This window comes from Sprattus sprattus (assembly GCF_963457725.1).
Source record: "Sprattus sprattus genome assembly, chromosome: 1".
Classification (NCBI taxonomy): Eukaryota; Metazoa; Chordata; class Actinopteri; order Clupeiformes; family Clupeidae; genus Sprattus; species Sprattus sprattus.
The window spans coordinates 13,282,073-13,304,532 of NC_137920.1; the positions used below are offsets into that span (position 1 = coordinate 13,282,073).

Below are 22,460 nucleotides of genomic sequence, written 5' to 3' on the forward strand. Positions count from 1 at the left end.
ATAACACTCGGCCAAACACACACACACACACACACACACACACACACACACACACACACACACAGACCCCGGACCGTCGTATCATTTTCAAATGAATGCAGTATGTAACTCAACCTTAAGGAGAGCAAAACACAACAAATTGTTGCTGAACAATTCTTATAACCCACATATTCAATTCAGAAAATGCCCAAAATATACAAAAATGCAATATCACCATTTGCATAGTATCATCAAAGCAGTGGTGTATAAACAGAATACACATATCACTATTTCCAAAGCATCACGCATGTGTATGAATAGGGGTGGGTGACTCCTGTGTTCCTGCAGCATGGGGAGGTCATTTGATCTGTCACAGGGACACTGAAGAGTCATAATCCCAAACGCCAAACCCAGGATAGAGGGGCTCAGTGAATGTGGAGTGGAACGTGTGCAGGTGGGTGAGTGTGTCAGAGGAGACGCTGTAGAAGGACAGAGTGCCGGCTGACCAGTCCAGGTACACTCCTACTCTGCTGGAGCGGGAGGAGGGGGCAGGGATGACAGTGTGTTCATTATTGTGCCAGGCAGAGTAACCGCCAGGAGAGCAGTTTAGACTCCAGGACTTGTCATTACCTCCCAGCCAGCAGTCATCACTCCTCCCTTTCCTCTGGATGCTTTTATATGCCACAGCTATCTTAGCCCCATGACCACTCAGCTCAGCCTCCCAGTAGCAGCGTCCAGACAGACCCTCTCTACACAACACCTGAGACGAGTCAAATCTCTCTGAGTAGTCAGGATACGGATGCTCCTCATTCACCCATGTCACCTTTCTGTTCCCCTCAGAGAGAGAGATACCTCTGCCTGCTGTGTTTGGGTCCAGTGTGAGCTCACAGGCATCTGCAGACAAGAGGAGAGGAGAGAGAACATCATCATCAGAATATGGGGAGTGACAGCTGCTGCTTACTAACACACACACACACACACACACACACACACACACACACGTTACTCCCACTAACCTAATACAAATCTGCACTTTTTTAACATAATAATCCAACAAACGTAATAAGTCAGATAGATAATAATTCAGAATAAATGTAATAACAGTTGCCTAGTAATTATGTTTGTAGTTATTACGTTTGTGGGAAGGTTAACATTTTGATTACATCCAATGTAAAAAATATATAGTGGAATTGAACCTGCTATATCAGTTGTGCGAATATGCTGTCACAAATGTTCGCCATCTAACAACATTTCCTCAAAATAAAAACCTTAGAGTTAATTTAATGTTTAGACTGACTGCCTGTTTTGCGTTCTTCGTCCAGATCATAAGGGCCAAGCAGCCAAGTTCCAGAGTCAGTTTTTGATTTAAGTCTAAACTGAAATAACCAACAAAATTATGTAGTATCTATTGTATTCATTTTCACAACTAATGCTGTCAAGTGCAGGTTTCATTAACTACATTTGGAGAAACACCTGAGGACTTACATTTCCGTGCACCTGGTCTGAGTCTGATTTCTGCACAGTGGTCCGCACTGAGAAAAACACACAGACACAGACACAGACACATTAACACACACAGAGAGAGAAATCCATCTCCAATCTATACATACATCTCCACCAGGTTGTCTATGACATGCCGTAACTTTCTAAATCTTCAAATTAAAGAAGCCTATGAAACACAGATGCAAATCTGGATTCTTCAGATGAAAAGGGTAATAATGCAACTAGAGCTATCCTGCATGTGCAGTTTCTAGGTACATACTTAAGTGTCTCCAGTTTACAGCGAGAATCTTCCAGTCTAGCAGATAACAGCCTCAGTCCTGATTCTCCAGGATGGTTGTAGCTTAGATCCAGCTCTTTTAGGTGGGAGGGGTTTGAAGTCAGAGCTGCTGCCAGATATCTACAGCCTTCCCCTGACACGAGAGAACCAGACAGCCTAAGAAAAAGAAAGAGAGAGTAAGAGAGAGAGAAAGATAGAGAAAATGAGAGAACAAGAGAACGAGTAAGAGAGAGAAAGTTATCCCCAGAGTGACAAGCACAGTAGAGATACAGGGAGGGTGTGATTCAAAACAGCTAAAGGGGCAGTCTAGTGTAGACTACACTGACATCAGGATCGTAGGCAATATGCATAAAAGGATTTTTTGTTTGTTTGTTTTTGTGAATTTCTGGATTAATCCACGTGTTCCCTTTCTCTAATGCAAACTCAGTGCCAGTTCCCAACAACATTCCTACAGGGCTCTGCTGGTGAGCTCAATGAGAAGAAAATTACATTAAAGTAAACAAATAAATGCTATTGTTAAACTGCTGATGTGGTGGGTGTGGAAGTATAGTCACTCTTATCCTGCCATTACACCTTAAAATATCCAACACTCTCAAGACTACCAAGACCACACCGAGTCAATTTCCTGTATGAGAAAATATACTTGGCCAATAAAATAATTCTGATTCTGACTATTGAAAAGCACAAACTGTCGTCAATGCTCACAAGCGCCTCCAATGAGTGTAACATTTTGCAACAATAAAGTCTTTGTTCCTAAAACTACCAACTAGGTACCCACCCATGAACTATCCACCCATGAACTATCCACCTTAAAAGCAAACCAACAACCATACAGTTGGCTCTGCTAGCATGCTAAATGGTTTAATTATAGTTGCGGACCATGCATCATACAAATGAACCTGAAGATAACAAAACTCATTCCTTATGAAAACAAGACGTTGTACATTTTTTGTGTTGCTTTCCACTACAATGAAGAACATGTGAAGCCTCATGCATTTAACCCAGGCTATGGTGACATAACCCATCATAAACTTCAAACAGAAGGCAATATATTTAAAAAATAGATAAATTAAATTTTGATTTAAGCGAAACTAATGAAAACCTTAGCTATACGATGTTGCCACCACTTGTAGCTCAAATGGAATAGCAAGACACTTCAGTCACAAAGTACATGAGTTTCCATCCAGTACAGGAATGCAAGGAGTCTGACTCTTAATTTTTTTAATAATGTGATACAATGCTAATGTCCTTCAGAAGGGGGCCTTCATTTATTAAGATTATCTAAAGAAAATTTTCTTAAAGTAAGAAGAAGTTTAACACCAACCTTAATATCTGCAGTTTACAGTAAGGACTGACCAATCCCTTACACAGAAGATGGACTCCATAATCTCCAAGATCATTGTGACTCATGTCTATCTCTATAAGGGTATTTACTGACTGCAGAAGAAAGGCCACAATCTCACAGGATTCACCACTGAGTTTACAGTCACCAAGTCTGTAACACAATATATGATAATTGAGACCATGGGAGGAGCTTGGTGTTATTTCTGTAGAAAATTAAAGTTGCAGTGAAGCTTTTCGCCAAACAAACCTTGGTGAAAATGATTGCAATGTCTCCAAAAGGAGCCAAAGATGAATCATGCTCATGGAAATCACTTGATCTAAAAGATGTTCTACAACTCATGTCATACATGGTATTATCACTTAATAGTGTTTGTTCGATAGAGTTGAAATCATTTGGTGCTTGCACTTTAGTACAAAAAAAGTATTGGGAGCCAAATCCGTTTACTGTAAATCCTGATATCTATGTATTCAAAAAACGACAGGTTTAACAGGAATTCTCCAATTTTCGAAAAAGTTATGAAAAGACACTTACAAACTATGGAGAGTGTAGCATGTTTACATTGCTTTTGAGCTTCACCTGTATGTGACAAAAACTGTTGATGTTACACAGGAATGCCCACAATGATCTTAGGCTCAGCTCTACATGATGTCAATATAATGAAGTCTACAAACCTCAAGGTTTGCAGTTTACAATTGGGACTAGTTAGTCCTGCAGAAAGAATCTTCACTCCAGAATCTCCTAGGGCATTGCAACTCAGATCCAGCTGTGTCAAGGAGTTAGCAGACTGCAGTGATCTCTTCACTGTTTCACAGGACATCTGGTTAAGTTTACACCCATCAAGTCTGCAAGACGGCATGGAAAGGCATATATATATTTTAAATATACAGTACAAATATACTGACAGAAACATACACACATACTATTTATCTGATCAAATAACAACTCTGGTATCTTTTTTTTGTAAAACAGAGAAGCATTTAGCTACTAATTTTGTCTTTGTTGTGTTGTAGTTCTATTTATACACACTGTAAATACAGGTAGTAAGTAGTCAGGTAAACCCAACCTCAGTTATCTCAATGCTTTATCTCAGTGTTTCTCAACCACTGGGACGCGCAGTGCTTTCTAGTGGGCCGTGAAAATGTTTCAAGTTGAATCTAATTTTCCACAAATAACTGATTTTATTTTAAGAACCATATTAATAAAATGCATAATTGAAAATTGATGTGTTAAACAAAATATTAAATGTATAAATAGGCATAACAGAAAGATCATAAGCTAACGTTCTACTCTGTGGCAATATAAAACAATTCTCAAGCGATTGAATGACAGCACTGTTATACTACCGAAAACTACAAAAAATTCTGCGTAAATACATCCCTGATTATATTAGATTTGGTTTTGTGAATGGAGGTGACGACGTTGAGCCCAGTGCACAGTGTGCCGAGTGCGCTTTAACGCTGTCTACTGAGGAGCTCAAACCTTAAAGTCTGTTGCTCTTTGTGACACATAAAAGACCCTTATTATTTAGAATGGAATAGTAGATTAGCTTAAATAAGCGGGGTGTCTGTTGGACCCCACCCTGTTACAAATACAAAGAGGTGGGCCTGGGAGTAGAAAGGGTTGAGAACCCCTGCTTTAGCTAACACTAATGCTACTAAATGTCAATATATGAAAACATTTGTCTGTCAAAAGATTAAGTTATATCTTCATGTTGTGGCCCAATGCTTCCCCATTAGTGGCAGCGGCCAGGCATTGCACTGTAGGGTAAGGGCACTGAGGAGATGATGGACCTGGGAAAGGTTGCCTTTATAAGCCAAGCAGTTCTCCTCTGGAGATAGATCTTGCATTCAGATCCTCTTCATATAAATACATCCTCGACACTCGCACACACCCCACCACATTCATGGCATGACCTTCAGTGTTTCCCCTTCCATTATATTAGGGCACCCTCCTAATTTTGTTCCCTCTAATTCCCAAAGTGGCCCCTGACAGCCTGTTCGAATTCTACTATAACAGCCGCTGACAGCTGCTTTTTATACTGCAACAATACTTCATGAAATAATACCCCGCCGCTATTGGAGACTTGAACAACTTACTTTCATTTTGAAACCGAAAACTGGGTGTGTTGTCATTGACTTTTATGATATATCTTAACTACACTTCACTACCGACAGATCGCCTGAGGATTACAGTCTCTTGCAGTTATGGCTAGCAATCACGTCTGGGTCTGTTTTCACGGGATGAGACGGTATTTTTGTGCACCAATGATGACAACTCATCATGCCAGTATGACAATGACGACCCCATGTTGATGTAAGAAAAAACGTATTACAAATAGTAATATTAGTATCCTCCTGTTTGTTCTGACTATCTAACTCTCCAGTAACGTATGGCTGTCACTGAAAAGTGTCAGTTGATAATAAGCACCAGCCCTATCGTTCTCTAAATTGATAAGAAATAGCTAGATCAATGAAATTTCAATGAATTTTAAACTTGTGCTGTCAATGATTAAAATATTTAATCGCGAATAATCACATTTATGTCGTAGTTAACTAAAAATGAATCGCGATTAATCACGAATTTGTATCTATTCTAAAACATTTTCCAACATTTTTTTATTTAATTTTAATGCTTTTGTCAACATGGAAAAGTGGATAAGCTTGTTTGAAGCAAATGTTTTATTTTATTAAAAATACAACATTGCCAAACAGGGCGGGTACAAAATCTAATTATAAGGTGCACATTTCAGGTGAACAAGGACTCAGCCTATTGTGAAGTTAAACCACGGCTTAATATTTTCTTCTTTTTAAGTTTGCTGGGAACATAGCAGTCAGGCCTCTTATTTCAGAAACAATGAACCGTAACAGTAAGGTTAAAATAAAAGGTAAGCCTTCTACTTCTTTGCTTTCAGCCAGCTGCCTTTTGACATTTTCAGACAACAGTGAAGCTCGCTTCTTTTGCACAACACACTTTTAAAAGTAAAATCATCATGCATTTCTCCATATCACGCCCACCATTCACTTCAACAGTTTGTCTACTACACAGTTTACAAACGTTAATCTTAACTCTTAAATAATAGGTATCACCATGAAACTTTCTCAGTTAATTAGTCTTGATTAGATGATAAAAAAATGTGAAAAAAGTGTTTTGTATTTGATGTTTGAATATGCAAATGAGGCATTATCTCATTAAATATGCGCGAATTTGCATAATGTTTAAAAGATCATGTCTGATCATGGGATAAAGCCAGGTTAAAACATCCTTTTCCCTTTTGTTGGCATATTAGATGGGGAAAAAAATACAGAGGGATTTATGGATATCTCGATTTTCGCCATGTTTTTGGGATATAATGTTGTATAATTCAGGCTAGGAATAATATATATACAAATCCCTCTGTAAATGTCTTTATAATATAGTTGGGTACAAGACTGGAAAGTTTGGTTGAACTGAAGTGGAGTTTTTATCCTTGGAGTATGACAAAAAACTCATTTTGAGAAAATCGCATTTAAAGATTCAGGAAGTGTCAAGCCATACCACGTGATGCGTCGGAACGAATCACGTGATCAGAAACCACCGCAAACCAATGAAATTGCGTCCGTAGGTTTAAAGCCCCGTTTTTGCTAACATCATTGGTTACTGCTGGAAAGGAAATGTCCTTATTTGGATTAGATAGCGTTGTGTGAGAGATATAGCACTTTTCAACGGTACCAAACATGTCAGGCATCAGAAAGCCGATATACTGCACGTTACGTTAGAATGCTAACTTTCCTGGAAACCTAGGAGAATGCTGATGCCACGAACAGACAAAATGTGAATAAATATACACATTAATGTATAATTAGGATATTTTCTTTATGCTAGTATGAAAGATTACATGTTTAGGGAGTGAACTAGCTCAAAATCTCAAAAATGATCACTGCTGAAAAAAACGATGTTTTTGCCTGCCGTGTATCGCCTTAAGTTGTAGAAAGCCAATCAGAATGAAATCAGTCCCCAGGACCATGATATAAAACAGGGGTTTTCAACTGGTTATGTCCCAGGGACCACCATTCAAACTAGAAAGTAACCTGCGGCCCACTGATGTGCTCGTGCGCGTGCGTGTGTGGAGAGAGGAGAGACGTGTGAGTGTGAAATCTGGGCATGGTGAAGTCCACACAGCCTGTCTATTCATGGTGAAATGGTAGACAGCGACAGTCTAATATCATTATCTGATTCAAACCTTGCTCTGTACTTATTGTTCAAATACACCAGTGTAGAAAAATCGCTCTCACACAGGTAGATAGTTGGAAAGGGCAATGTACTCAATAGGCTTGGCATCAAGAAAACGTGATGCGTCTCCATATGCCGTAATAGGGCTGAAACACACCAAACGCGTTTCTAAAAAAGTGACGGTAGCAAAACCATTGTTTCCTATGGTGCGGCAAGCCTTTCAAGCATTTTTAGGTGCGCTTTAAAGTTGGAATATTCTTAACTTTTCAGCAAAAGGCGTGGAAGCACACCGCTCATCGATGGCACACTCGGCCAGGGAGGTTGCGCACGCAGCTCTGCCTCATAAGTGCAGGGCAAAAAAGCCTGGTGTGCCTCCGGCTGTTTTGCCCGTCGCACTTTGCCAAGATTTTTTTAGAAGACGATTTTAGAAACGCGTTTGATGTGTTTCAGCCCATAGTTTTGATGGCTTCATTTGACAGTAATGTTGAACACACAAAACACAGTGGTACCTCCTCTCCTGCTCTGTCTGTCGTCACTGTAAATTCGTACTTGATGTATTCCTCATTGTATTACCTTTTTTTTTTCGACTTTGTTTCCCTGTATCATTTAACGGTGTAGCTTTGTTCGAAGCCTGTCCTTGTCCCTATACCGTGGCAGTCTGTCCCTTTTTCACTCTCCTCACTAAAAACCGATCCATTGGTGCTTCTGACCAGCTAACTTGACGTTAGAACAAAATGTTAGCTAAGGGCAGAAGATAACTTCAGTCGTTCACCAAATGTATCACTTTTTCTACTAAACTTCATGTAGGCTATGCTTTACTGCAGATAAGTTTCAACTTTGCGCGCAAGACTGTACATTACGAATAAAATGAGTATGGCTCGACTTTAGGGGGACGCAATGCATTCATATTTGCAAAGCCCAGACTACCGTACACTGGATTGCAGTGTACCTACATTCTGTCTGCATGAATCTGCTTTAGACACATTTTTCTTATTTTAGATATTTTTCACGATATTCAAGAGTAATCTGGAAATGTGTTGAAATATCAAAGCGAATTTATAAAAAATTAAAAAAATCGATTATGAACTGATCAACATAGGCTCATGTCGCAGACCCCTTGCAATGCCGTCCGTGGACCCCCGGTTGAAAACCTCTAGTATAGGACATCACTAACACTGACCTTTACTAACATTATTTACTCTTTTTAAAAAATGCCGTTGGCATACCAACATCCGTACATTCCCTTACTTCGTCAACCATTCCCACTCTTTTTTTTCTCTTTCTTCATCTCACCTTTCTCTCCACCCTTCCATCTTTTTTTCCTTCTTTTTTACATACATGTATCCATATTCCCCTTTTGTAAACTAAGTGTTGATTTATTCCATTTAATTACACTGTTAACTAATGTGGTTGCCTGCCTCACCTTTGTGTGCTGCAGTAGCACAAGCCATTAACCATCACTTTGTCCAAAGCTTGGGGGATTATTTTAAATGTAGAATTAAACTCAGTGTTTACAGAGCAACAATGAATGTGTTCATATTCATATTTGGGCAACAGAAGGTGTATCACATTTTACGAACAAATATTATATGAGCTGAATATCAAAAACCCAACTGATGTGAAACAATTTAAGATTTAGGGCATGAAATCGAAAGTATTGAAACAGAAACTCACTGTGCTGTTCTGAAGCACCTTAGGGCTGGGATCATTCTCCTGCGTCCCTCATCTGATGTGTTGTATGTCTTCAGGTCAAACTCATCCAGGTCCTCCTCAGACATCAGAAGCATGTGGGCCAGTGTTGAACAGTGAGCAGGAGACAGTTCATTTTTGATGCCTTTTGGTGATTTCAGGTACTCTTGAATTTCCTCATGCATGGAATGATCATTCACTTCAGATAAGCACTGCAAAAGACTGATGCATCTTTCAGGGGAGAGATCCTCTTTGTTGAGCTCTTTAATGTACTGACACATTTTCTTAATGCTCTCTGAGCTGTTGTGTTTGTGGTTCAGTAGACCTCCCAAAAGTCTCTGATTGCTCTCCAGACAGATACCCATCAGGAAGCGAAGGAAAAGATCCAGGTGTCCATTCCTGCTTTCCAAAACTTTGGTTACTGCCAACTTTAGAGATTCTTCCAAGCAGAAAAATGTCCCTATGGTCTTCATCTGATTGCTGTAGGAGGCAAATACATGAAGTGCTGCCAGAAACTCCTGGATGCTCAGGTGCACAAAGCAGTAGACCTTCCTCTGGTGAAACACAGATTCTTCCTTGAAGATTTCAGTGCACATGCCAGAGTACACTGAGGCTTCAATGACATCAATGTCACACTCGCTCAGGTCTTCTTCGTAAAACATGACATTGCCATTCTCTAGATTGTTGAACGATAGTTTTGCCAACTTCAGTATAATTTCTTCCTGTGATTCCAGAAGCTGCTCTTTATTTGGCTGTTTTCCACTTTGATACTTCTGATTCTTTCTTGTGATCTGGATGAGTAGAAAGTGTATGAACATTTCAGTCAGAGTTCTGGGGATTTCCTGGGTGTTGTCCTGTTCCAGCATCTGCTGAAGTACAGTGGCTGCAATCCAACAGAAGACTGGAATGTGGCACATGATGTGGAGACTCCTGGATGCCTTAATGTGTGAGATGATTCTGCCGGCCTGACTTTCATCACTGATTCTCTTCTTAAAGTACTCTTCCTTCTGTGGGTCATTGAACCCTCGTACTTCTGTGATCTGATCGATGCGCTGAGCAGGAATTTGACTGACTGCTGCTGGTCGTGAGGTTATCCAGATGTGTGCAGAGGGAAGCAGAGTTCCCTGAATGAGACTTGTCATCAGAACATCTAGTGACGATATTTGTTTGAAATCAGAGATCATTCTCTGTTGGAAATTTAGAGGTAATCGACTCTCATCCAAACCATCAAAGATGAACACAATCTGACAGTTGTTGTATTCTTCATCATTCTTCAGCTCCTTCAGTTCAGGATGGAAGTCAAGCAGGAGCTTGTGAAGACTATACTGATCATCCCTGATTAAATTCAGCTCACGGAAAGGAAGGGGGAACATAAAGTCTACATTCTGATTGGCTACCCCATCTATCCAATCAAGAATGAACTTCTGCACTGAGACTGTTTTTCCAATGCCAGCAACACCTTTGGTCATCACAGTTCTGATGTTCTTTTCCTGTCCAGGTAAGGGCTTGAAGATGTCATTGCAGTTGATTGGTGTGTCTTCTGTGGTTTGTGCTCTGGATGCTGACTCTACCTGCCAAACCTCATGTTCCTTATTCACCCCTTCACTCTCTCCCTCAGTGATGTAGAGCTCTGTGTAGATCTTATGGAGGGGTGTCTCAGCTGCTGGTTTGATGATGCCTTCAGATATGTTCTCGAACCTCCTCTTCAGACTGTATTTATGCTTATCTTTAACTCTCCTCAGGACTTTGTTAGCTGTTTATAATGAACACAAATGAACATAGTAGCATGTGTGTTAGCAATCACACTATTGATTGTCATTTGTGATTTCTTCAGCCTAATTATCATTCACATGCCAGACACAAATATCAATTTTCTTTTCACAACTGTTGCACCTTACACATTAAATGGTAATTTTCTGATCTGCTTTAGAGCTACAGTCTAAAACCCTGTCTGATATTCTAGAGCAGGAATGGTGAATCGTTCTCCTACCAAGAGCCTTATTATTTACATTATTTACAAAGTAATTTGTAGTCCTAAATGACTTCACCTAGCCTACTTTGAAATATCAGTTACAGTAATGGTGTTGTAGTAATACATAATATTTGGTCATTTGAAGTATTATAATGCATTTTTGAATTATCCCACTGCTTCTTAGCTAGTTCACAACAAAGCTTTTTATGAAAACATCTGGCTGAATACTCAAAATACACTACAGGGCATTGATTTGCCATGTTATGAGCTGTGATGACGATCCAAATTGGACTTTTTCATTAGAGTGAAAACAAACTAGCTAAAGCCTTCACCTTCGTGAAAAAATGTGGCAGTGGCCTTTTCGTTGTTCATTATAACATGAAATGTATCTATCTCCCGAACCTAGCTACCAAGTTAACTTACCGTATTTTCCGCACTATAGTGTGCACTGGATTATAAGGCGCACTGTCAATGAATGATCTATTTTCGATCTTTTTTCATACATAAAGCGCACCGGACTATAAGGTGCATTAAGCGGAACAAAACAATCAGTCAGTCAAACTTTATTAAACGTTTTCACAATAACTCTCAACATTGTTCAAACGTTAATGAGCGTATTCACAATAACTCCCAACCTTGTTCAGTTGTAACACGTACAAAAAACAGTCTGATGCCGCTAAATCAAACGTAAGCGTATTCACAATAACTCTAAAAATGTTGAGTTGAGTATTGTAGGTCTTAACTGAAGCTCTGCTAACGCTTAGACCAAAAGTCAATTGAAACACATAGTAGCTAGCTAGCCTCGCTGCTAATAAGTATTACGTTAGCATGCTAGTGTGCTATGCCATTCTAAATAGGTTCTACACATACGTGAAATACATTCCCTATTTAATGGATAGAGAGCAACGCTCCCAGCATTATTCCATAGCAAATTACTCTAGTTGTCATTTCAAGCTTGCTGGAGAAGGCACTTCCAACACCAAACCACCAGCTAAGAGAGCAAAAGTGATCGGAAGCAATGCACTGTTTGAGTGTTTATATAAAGTACGGTAGCCGTAATGCTGCAAGCGGTGCGGCTTTGTAGTTTACCAAAGTCGTACTAAAACATTTTGACAGAGCGCCGTGTACCACACAAAATCGCTTCGAGGTCAGTAAGCACAACCAGAATGAATCTATATATAAGGCGCTCCGGATTATAAGCTGCACTGTCGTTTTTTGAGAAAATAAAGGCTTTTAAGTGCGCCTTACAGTCCGTAAAATACGGTAAGTTCTGTGCATGCACAGAATTATGCTAATGATCTATATTATCTTTTGATAAGGACTTTCATTGTACAGTCATGGCCAAAAGTTTTGAGAATGACACAAATTCACAAATGCTTCAGTGTCTTCTCTCAGATGTTACTATGGAAGACTGAAGTATAATTACAAGCATTTAAGTGTCAAAGCAGCCTGGCACTCAGTTCCTAAACCGGTTTGGTGTACCATGCTGGTAAGCCCCGGGGCAGCACTGTGGCCTCTCTAAGCTTTTCCCCAGAACAAGTTACAGGGTATTTGTCAAAAAAGAGGCATCCAAAAGAAATGACCATAGGTCTAACGGATTGCAATACAGCATTAAAAGAAGAGGGACAAATGCTGAGTTCCGAAAACAAGTCAGATTAATTAAGTTTTACGAAGACAGGGTCCTTAAATAAATATTGTATTTCAGCAAAGCACAGAAAGACGAACACACAAAAAACCTTTGCCCACTCCCATCGTGGTGTGGTTACATTAGCGTTCAGACAATTTGTGTGCACACTTTGAGGTGTGTATTAGAACCATTAAGATTCAACATTCATTTCTCCTAGTTTAAAAATCAATCTCATCACAACACAAATCTTGGTATAGGCCAATCTCTTTTAACCAAACACTATTCAAACACTTTGATGGTCAAATGGAATTGAGTTTCTGTGTATAATGTGTATATCTGGATTAGATGGTACGTGTGCATAATCTTCTTTTCATTTGCACTCAAAATGGTGGCCACATCAATAATAATATCTTGGTTAAAATGATACATATTGCTACCTCTGTCTTACCTAGTTTGGTCCTTTCTACCATGTCTGTGTGTTCATCCAGATGAGGCTGTTGAGGATGTTGAGTTCTTAGTGTCTTTCCACAACGGGGACAGGCTTGGTTTACTGGTAGTCCAGGCTGCTCCCAGTAGCTGCTGATGCACTGCCTGCAGAAACTGTGTCCACAGGTGGTGATGACTGGGTCCCTCAGTACCTGCTCACACACTCCACACCTGGACTGATCCTGGGCAGCACTCAATTCACTGCAGAGGAAAAAGATAAAGAAAGTCATTTTAGTTCTTAAGATTTGTACTCATGGTGCAGGAAATTCATAATGACCCTCATGACGATGCCAACATAGGAGCTGACTGGGAAACATTTCACTACTTTGAGACAGTGCAAAGAAGTAGTACAAGCCATGTTTCACTTCTTTGACCTCACAGTTGCTAACTCATAACTCTATAGAAACACAAGGAGATAGATGGAAACTCTCAACACAGACTGATTTTGTTTTACTCTACGAGTATATGACCACACACAATAATTATCCTTGACGCAGATATTCCTTTGTGATACAGAAAATAAATTGTGTGTGTGTGTGTGTGTGTGTGTGTGTGTGTGTGTGTGTGTGTGTGTGTGTGTATGTGATTGTGTGTGTGTGTGTGTGTGTGTGTGTGTGTGATTGGGTGTGTGTTTGTGTGTATGAAAGAGAGTATAACCACAAGAAACAAATTGTCTTTTTTTCTTGTCTGAATGTCTTTTAAAAACTAAAGGCTGGTAACTCACCTTAGAGCTGATGGGGCTGACTCACTGCTCATATCAGGACGATTACGCATGGTGTTGTCACTCTTCATAGACACGCAGCTGGGCACTAGAGATCGAGGCCGTTTTCTCTGTAGTCTACAAAATACATGGATACATTCCGTGAAAACAATTTTACGTACAGTATATGTCCAGACAAAAAAATTATGTTCTTAATGCAGTCATTTTATTGGTTTACTTCGGGTACTCCGGTTTCCCCCACCATCATAAAGACATGCATCACTGTTTGTCTGTGGTCTAGAAAAGAAATACCTCATGTTCACATGGAGCACAAAATTATGTCTTGATGCAGACAGTCATTTAAAGATATTAAAAATGATCTGACACGAACAAAGAAGTTTGATAATTATATTCACACTTGAAATTATTCCTGTATGTGTGTGTGTGTGAGAGATAGAGAGAGAGAGAGAGAGAGAGAGAGAGAGAAAGAGATGGAGAAAAAGAGAGAGATGGAGAGAGAGAGAAAGAGAGATAGAGACAGAGTGAGTGAGTGAGTGAGAGTGGGATAGAGAGAGAGAAAGAGATGAAGAAAGAGAGACAGATGGAGAGAGTGAGTGAGTGAGTGAGTAAGGGAGTGAGAAAGAGAGAGAGATTGAACAATAAACTAAATGAGGGGGGGATTTTAAATAAATAAATAAAATAAAAACAAGCAGAAAGTACAAAAATCATCATTTGAGTCAATGTGCAAACTGCAAAGTATCATATACCATCAATGATTCAAGATCTTTCATTACATTTTTATGTGCCTCACTAGGGGTGGGAATCTCTTGGCACCTCACGATTCGATTCGAAATCGATTCAGAGGTCAACGATTCGATTTAAAATCGATTATCGATTATCGATTTAAAATCGATTTTGTAATTTAAAAAAAAAAAATTTTTTTTTTTTTTTTTTTTTTTTACACATCCATTTTATGTTGAAATGCAAGCTGCATCGACTATTGCATTGCTCATAGAAAGTCAAAATTGTGACCATTAAAAGCTTTTACTCTAATAAAGCAAATAGCGAAGGTAATTCATCTGTTGATTTTCTTCAATTTAGACTCTGAGTTGCAAACTCAAATGATTCAATAGTCAAAAATAATCCGTGTATCATTCGTTCATTTGTTTTTCCGATTTAGACGAAAATTGAAAAAATGAAAACAACGTTTGATTTCTCGTTTTTCCCTTTTCAAAACCAAAACCAGAAATCGGATTACGGTTCGTTTTCTCGTTTTTTCCATTCTGCACCCCCAAACGGAAAATGGAAAATGAAACATTCGAATAACAAATCCACGCTGCTTGCGCAAGGCAGAACTCATGTTGGTTGTCAGGGAAACCAATTGGAGGATGAAAACAAGGGCCTATAGCTGGTAGAGAGTCCGCTTAAGGTGGACTGTCCTTGGACACATTATGTTGACATCCTGGTGCCTGTGGAGGATGAAAACAAGGGCCTATAGCTGGTAGAGAGTCCGCTTAAGGTGGACTGTCCTCGGACACATTATGTTGACATCCTGGTGCCTGTGGAGGATGGAAACAGGGGTGTAGCTGCTCAGGGCCAGTCCGCTGATGGTGTACTATTCTCGGACACCTGTTGCTCACATCCTGCCACCTCTGGAGGTTATAGAGGGGGTCTAGCTGCTCAGGGCCAGTCCGCTGATGGTGCACTATTCTCAGACACCTGTCCCTCAAATCCTGGTCCTTCTGGAGGATATACAGGGGTGTAGAGGCTCAGGGCTGTCCGAGTGACGGTGCACTATTCTCGGACACCTGTGAGCTGCCTCGTTTCCCTGACAACCAATACGGCCAGGATTTGTTATTCGAATGTTTCATTTTCCATTTTCCGTTTGGGGGTGCAGAATGGAAAAAACGAGAAAACGAACCGTAATCCGATTTCTGGTTTTGGTTTTGAAAAGGGAAAAACGAGAAATCAAACGTTGTTTTCATTTGTTCAATTCTCGTCTAAATCGGAAAAACAAATGAACGAATGATACACGGATTAAAAATGCATCGATAATCGTTTTATCGGTTTCAAATTGATATTCGATAATCAATCGATAATTGCATTTCAACATGAAATGGATGTGTAAAAAAACCGATTATCAATTTTAAACCGATAAAACGATTATCAATCCATTTCGACTTTTAAAACATTTGAGTTTGCTACTTAGAGTCTTTGCTACACTTCCTACTTTGTGTTTGATAATTAAAGAAAATCAACAGATGAATTACCTTCTCTATTTTTTATGAGAGAAAAAGCTTTTCCTTGTCACAATTTTGACTTTCTATGAACAATCCAATAATCGATGCAGCTTGCATTTCAACATAAAATGGATGTGTAAAAAAAAAAAAAAAAAAAAAAATTTTTTTTTTGTTTTAAATTACAAAATCGATTATGAACTTTTCTGAATCGAGACAGAATCGTTTTAGAGAGAATCGATTAAAATCGAATAATCGATTTTTTCCCCCACCCCTATGCCTCACCCACATTACCATTAGTCATACTGGCATTTTCATTATGTTTGATGTCATTATTAAAATTCCCCGTTTTATAGTGGTGTGGAATGGAGAAAGGAGGTGGACTTGGGTCGGCAGCTCCACTTCCCAGGGGAGATCTGCAGCATGGAGGGAGCCCACGAAGGAATAGGGCAAAGTACTATGTTCACTGCCCCGCCACCAGGAATTGTTCGGGATAAGGGGCAAAACATCCATGAATGGTGGTCCCCGGCTGATGACCATGCAGCTAGCCTAGCAGGTGTTACCACCTTTCTGTTCAAAACCAATCCCCCTTTTATCAGGACAAGCATGTACTATGATTTGTCACATTTGGCTAAAACCAAAACTAAAAGCTGCCTTTTCCCCCAAAATCAACTTACTGACATCTGACGGTTTTAAGCTTAACATGATCTCAACAACTCATGGATTATAATGAATGGCTCCAAAGACCCTTAACCACTCCAGAGATTAATAATGGGCAATGTATTATGTATTATTATATATAACCTACAGAAGATACCAGGAAAGTCTGTGTTAAATGCACTTAAATTGTACCCTGACATATCAGCCATCTGCCTCTTTCTGGTTTAGATCATCATTACAGTATTGGCTCTGCAATTGAATATCACAACTGGTGTGACTGTATTAATCCTGTTTAAACTAACAGCTGATAACTAATTTGTGTGAGTGTGTCTCTGTGCAAGTTTGAGTGATTGGATACTAGGGATAATGCTTTCTGCTTTCTGTACTCACCCTGCATTGGTCTGTGTTGATGTGCTGCTCATGTTTCCAGGATCATCCATGTCCTGGTCATTCTTCATGGTCACACAGCTTTGTAGAGCAGACTCTGGTCTGAGTGTCTTACTCTGACCTGCAGCCTCCTCTACGTCTTGTATCATTTCAGTTGTCTCACTAGGGCGGAACAGCAGAAGAAATGTAATTCAGAATCATTACAAGAACTGCAATGACATATCCCACCAAAAATATTAATTTAGGGTGTTCCAGCTAGTTTAAAATATATGAACTCAATCAACATTGACTAGTTTCTCTTTGGAATGATTGAATGAGTTCACACTTAATGTTATATAACAATATCTGCACCAAAACAGAAAGAGTCTCTCCCTTTCTTTTTTACCCACTCACTATCTCTCTCTCTCTCACTCTCTCACACACAAACAACTGCAAACACACACACACACCGTGTCTATAACAGATACACACACTCTCTCTCTCACACACACACACACACACACAGCACACACACACACACACACACACACACACACACACACACACACACACACACACACACACACACACACACACACACACACACACACACACACACACACACACACACACACACACCATAGGAGGAGATACACATAACACAAACAAAAAAAATGACAAGGAAGAAGAGAAGGTTCATATGGACTTGCAATAAATGTCATTGGACAACTCACGTTAGACCTAATGGAACTGGTTCAATGCTGAAAAGTGGAGGAATTCCAATGGACCTGTCAGTCTTGAAGGACACACAGCTGGGCACTGGAGATTGCGGTCTGTGTGTGTGTCGTCTACAAACACAAGGAGACACAAGAAACCAATTAACATAGACTAGTTTCTCCATGGAATGATTGAATGAACCTGAGGGGTGTGTCCATGGGTGAGTGTGTCTTTGAGCAAGTTTGAGTTTGAGTGAGTGAACTCATGCTTTCTGTACTCACCCTGTATTGGTCTGTGTTGATGTGCAGCTCATGTTTCCAGGGTCATCCATGTCCTGGTCATTCTTCATGGTCACACAGCTGTGTAGTGCAGACTCTTGTCTGAGTGTCTGACTGTGACCTACAGCCTCCTCAGCCTCTTGACTCATTTCAGTTGTCTCACTAGAGCAGCAGAAGAAAATTAATACAGAATCATACTGTAATGCCATTATAGCCCACATTTTGTTAATATAGGGTGTTTCATTCATAGTTAAAACATATGAATCAATAGACTGAAAACGGCTAAATATTACTTCATAGTAACAGAGTAACAGATAAGTCTCCCCATACTTGGATTGGCTTACGACTTGACACATAAGGTTATAGTGGCATAAAACAAGCTTGTCATGACAGACTATGATTACCTTATTTTGCTGGTTTTCGATCCAATCATAGCACAGAAACGGCATTAGTCAAGGTTGTAAATGATCTCAGGATTAATGCTGACTCCAAAAAGCTATCTGTCCTGGCCCTTCTGGATCTTAGTGCAGCCTTTGATACTGTTGATCATGATATCCTTATTGACAGACTTGAAAAGTGGGTTGGCCTCGCTGGTCCAGTCCTAAACTGGTTTAGGACCTATCTAACAGGTAGGGAATACTTTGTTGCCCTCGGAAACCACAGCTCCAAAAACATTTCTATGACCTGTGGGGTCCCTCAAGGATCCATTTTAGGCCCCTTACTTTTCAGTCTTTACATGCTACCCCTTGGTAGTGTAATAAGGAGGCACAACATCGACTATCATAGTTACGCGGATGACACCCAGCTCTATATTTCTGTAACACCCAACAACTACAGCTCTATTGATTGCTTGGTAAATTGCATTTCTGATATAAATGTATGGATGTCACAAAACTTTCTCCAGCTCAACCAGGATAAAACAGAGGTATTAGTCATTGGTGAAAGAAATGAAAGAGATAAACTATCTGCACATTTAAAAACAGTAGCACTTAACACCAAGCACCAAGCCAAAAACCTAGGTGTCATATTAGACTCAGATCTCAATTTTGAAACCAACATCAAAAATATAATTAAAACATCTTTTTATCACTTGAGAAACATTGCTAAGGTGCAACCGTTTCTCGCTCAGGCTGACACCGAAAGACTGATGCACGCGTTTATCACAAGCAGGCTAGACTACTGTAACTCTCTTTTGTCTGGTCTACCAAAAAAAGCCATTAGTCAACTACAAATAATACAGAATGCAGCAGCGCGAGTCCTCACTAAAACAAGAAGGAGAGCGCACATCACACCAGTATTAAAATCCCTGCACTGGTTACCTGTTAGTTCTAGAATAGATTTCAAGATTCTCCTACTAGTCTATAAATCACTCCATAGTCAAGCACCTGAATATATAACAGACATGCTCTCAAGGTACACACCCAGTAGAACCCTGAGGTCCTCCGGCACTGATCTCCTAATAGTACCAAAAGCTAGGACTAAGAGACATGGGAGAGCAGCTTTTAGCTTCTATGCCCCCAGCCTTTGGAATACTCTGCCAGAATACCTAAGAATGGCTGAAACGGTTGATACATTTAAACATACACTCAAGACATACCTCTTTGATCTGGCTTATCACTCACTGTAAAAATGTATTAATTTAACATATTTTGAAACATTTATTTATTTACGAATCCGTGTCTCTTTACAAGTGTTTGTAACCCCCAATTAAGTACCGCTACATCAAATGTGTTTCCTGTTTGCCGAGTGGATGCATGTACGGCCCCGGCAAACAGAACACAACAGAAATGTGGTGCCCTGTTGTCATGTGATGCTCTGTTGTCATGTGATGCCCTGTTGACATGTGTCGCCTGTTGACATGTGATGCCCTGTTGACATGCGTTATGTGATGCCCTGTTGCTATGTGATGCCCTGTTGCTATGTGATGCCCTGTTATCATGTAAAATGTATCTATTTTACATTTATGGAACGTTTACTTATTTATCTATCTATGTCTCTTTACAAGTAGTTGTAACCCTCCCCCCCCCCCCTTTATTTCCCTTCTTTCCTACTGTGAGGCGCATTGTGTTACCTTTGTGTATGAAATGCGCCGTACAAATAAAGTTTGATTTGATTTGATTTGATATAGTTGAACAGTTGTTATTATTTGCAGTTGTCCTATTTCACCTTTACCCAAACTGGGGTACGCATACCCCCAGGGCTACGCAAAGTGACATGGGGGTATGCGTGACAAACATTTGATTTGAATTTTCAAAGTGAAAGAGCCCATTACATTTACAAACTGACCTATAAATAGAGATGACATCTCTAATAGTCTGAATAGCCCAGTCGCATTGCCAAACATACTCTCATGTATACATTGTAGTGTTCAGCAAAATAATAAGGCCATGAGTGCCAGTGGAGTGGTAACTTGTGTGCAAGCAGCTGCTCCTGACACCACCTAGGTACACTAAAGTCTTCCTAGAAAAATGTGGAGTTGTAGTGTTTTCAGTTTTTTAAGCTACTTCAGACATGCAGCAACGTATAGCCTTATTGCCTTATTCATGGCAAGCACATTGATTTGCCTCTGTGTATGAAATGCGCGATATAAATAAACTTGCCTTCCCTGACAGAAATGCATTCTGAGCATATTGTGGAGGCAGACATGGAGACACAACAACCACACAGACAGACACACAAACCATAGGAGGAGATAAACAAAGTATATCAGCACAAAGTTGCAGAATGACTAAATGTGTCACAGAAAGAGACCAATTAATCACCTACATCATACATCACATGGGCAGGTACCAATGTATCAAATTATGTTGATGCCAGAAAAAAAAAAAAAACATTCACTGATGTGACTAGCAGCCCAAGCTACATAGCCCTTACAATAATAATAAGCCTTCGATGACCGCAAAATTTGTCGGTTGAGGGTTTCTCTGTCTCTCTCTCTCTCTCACTCAGTTCAGTTAAGTTCAAATAAACTTGCTTTATAAAAATCAGAATTGCTAAAGAAAACTTGACGAATGAAACACATACAAGTGGATATACGTATAAAAGACTAAACACATTGATTTGCTCTTTTTTCACGCATGTAATCTGAATCTCCAGGTAGATATACCTCCCTAACCTACCAATGCCAATCACCCTTTGAAAAAAAAGGAATGATAAGCCCCTGACAAACTCGACTTAGCCCCTGACCTTTTCAATAGCTAGAAACACCCATTCAACATATCAAAATGTGTCTTCCTCAATCTCTACAATCTGATTTCATTCCAAGTGAGAGTGGTAAAGGTGTAGCCCCACGAACCATTATTTCCTCCGTTTTCAGTTCAAGTTAACACAAAAAGCAAGAAAAACAATAAAGATACGTATGTTTCCTGAAGAGGTTGTGGCAGATGAACACATATGTGCACACCTGTGGCTCTCTCTCAGCCCACCTCATTCTATACGTTCCTCTTATTGATGCACACACACTTACAATCCATTCCTGTCCACCCTCATACCACTAACACCTATCCAAACAGACATCAACCCCCTAGACATGTTTTCCTTTTCTTTACATTTTTGTAGGGAGTAAATAAACAGTATTTAGAAATATAGTTTTGCTGTCTGGTTCCTTTCTTTTATGTTGCCTACGAGCCGGGCTTAACAAACACAAACTAATTTAATAAAGGTACTTACAGTGTGTCTTAAATTTCACCCGTCTGTTTCAATGTAGTGGACTCCATGTCCTTTGAATCTCAGACACCTCCAGTTGTATTTAGTGAGATAAACTTGTATGAGTAGAGTAAGAGTATGTTTGAGGTGCCGTTCGCTTGTTTTACTGGAATCTAGGTCCTTGAAGCTCAGACACTCCTTGTAGAGAACTGGCTTGACCGGTTCAGTAATCGGAGTTTACGGTGTGTTGAGGGAAAAAAATGATCTTGGCATGAATGTTTAACTCTTTCTTTCCCACTCATCTCTTTCTACAACAACAAGAATGGTCAAATACTTAATATGTATCCCCCTCCCTCCCTTTATTTTTCTAACATAAGCATTTGTGTTTAATATACGTACATGTACGTGTACATTTATTTGTATGTCTGATTTTATTGAAGAATGTTTGTAAAAACATGTAGTGATGTTTTTTAGTCCTTTCCCAGAAAATCCACACAAATACAGCCTGGTTAAAGGTGTCTCCACAGTTCTACTCGAATGTTCTTTCAAAATGCTGCACACAGGCCTCTAGCAGTTTGTCTGTTCAACCCCTTAAGAATTATGTTTGTACACAGTCCTGACTCTGGGAGAACAAACATAGTGGCTCAAACCAAGACATAAATGATCCCATACATGTGTGTACGTGCGCGTGTGTGTGAGAGCGTGCGTGTATGTGTGCGCGTCCCATGTGCGCGTGCATGCTCGTGCATGCAAAATCATTCTAGAGCCTT

The 22,460-nt window shown here is 39.8% G+C and overlaps 1 protein-coding gene across 1 annotated transcript; it reads right to left on the bottom strand.

Moving 5' to 3' along the window:
- Window positions 1–349: 349 nt before the first annotated feature.
- LOC308367495 (NACHT, LRR and PYD domains-containing protein 3-like) lies at window positions 350–17,220 on the bottom strand (the record flags this gene model as incomplete). The annotated part of the gene is made up of 9 exons (XM_080841430.1): window positions 350–873; window positions 1,465–1,511; window positions 1,742–1,915; window positions 3,084–3,254; window positions 3,776–3,946; window positions 8,988–10,755; window positions 13,050–13,288; window positions 13,812–13,925; window positions 17,075–17,220. The coding sequence occupies 9 exons, from the start codon at window positions 17,218–17,220 to the stop codon at window positions 350–352; spliced, it is 3,354 nt and encodes a 1,117-aa protein (XP_080697556.1).
- Window positions 17,221–22,460: the final 5,240 nt, after the last annotated feature.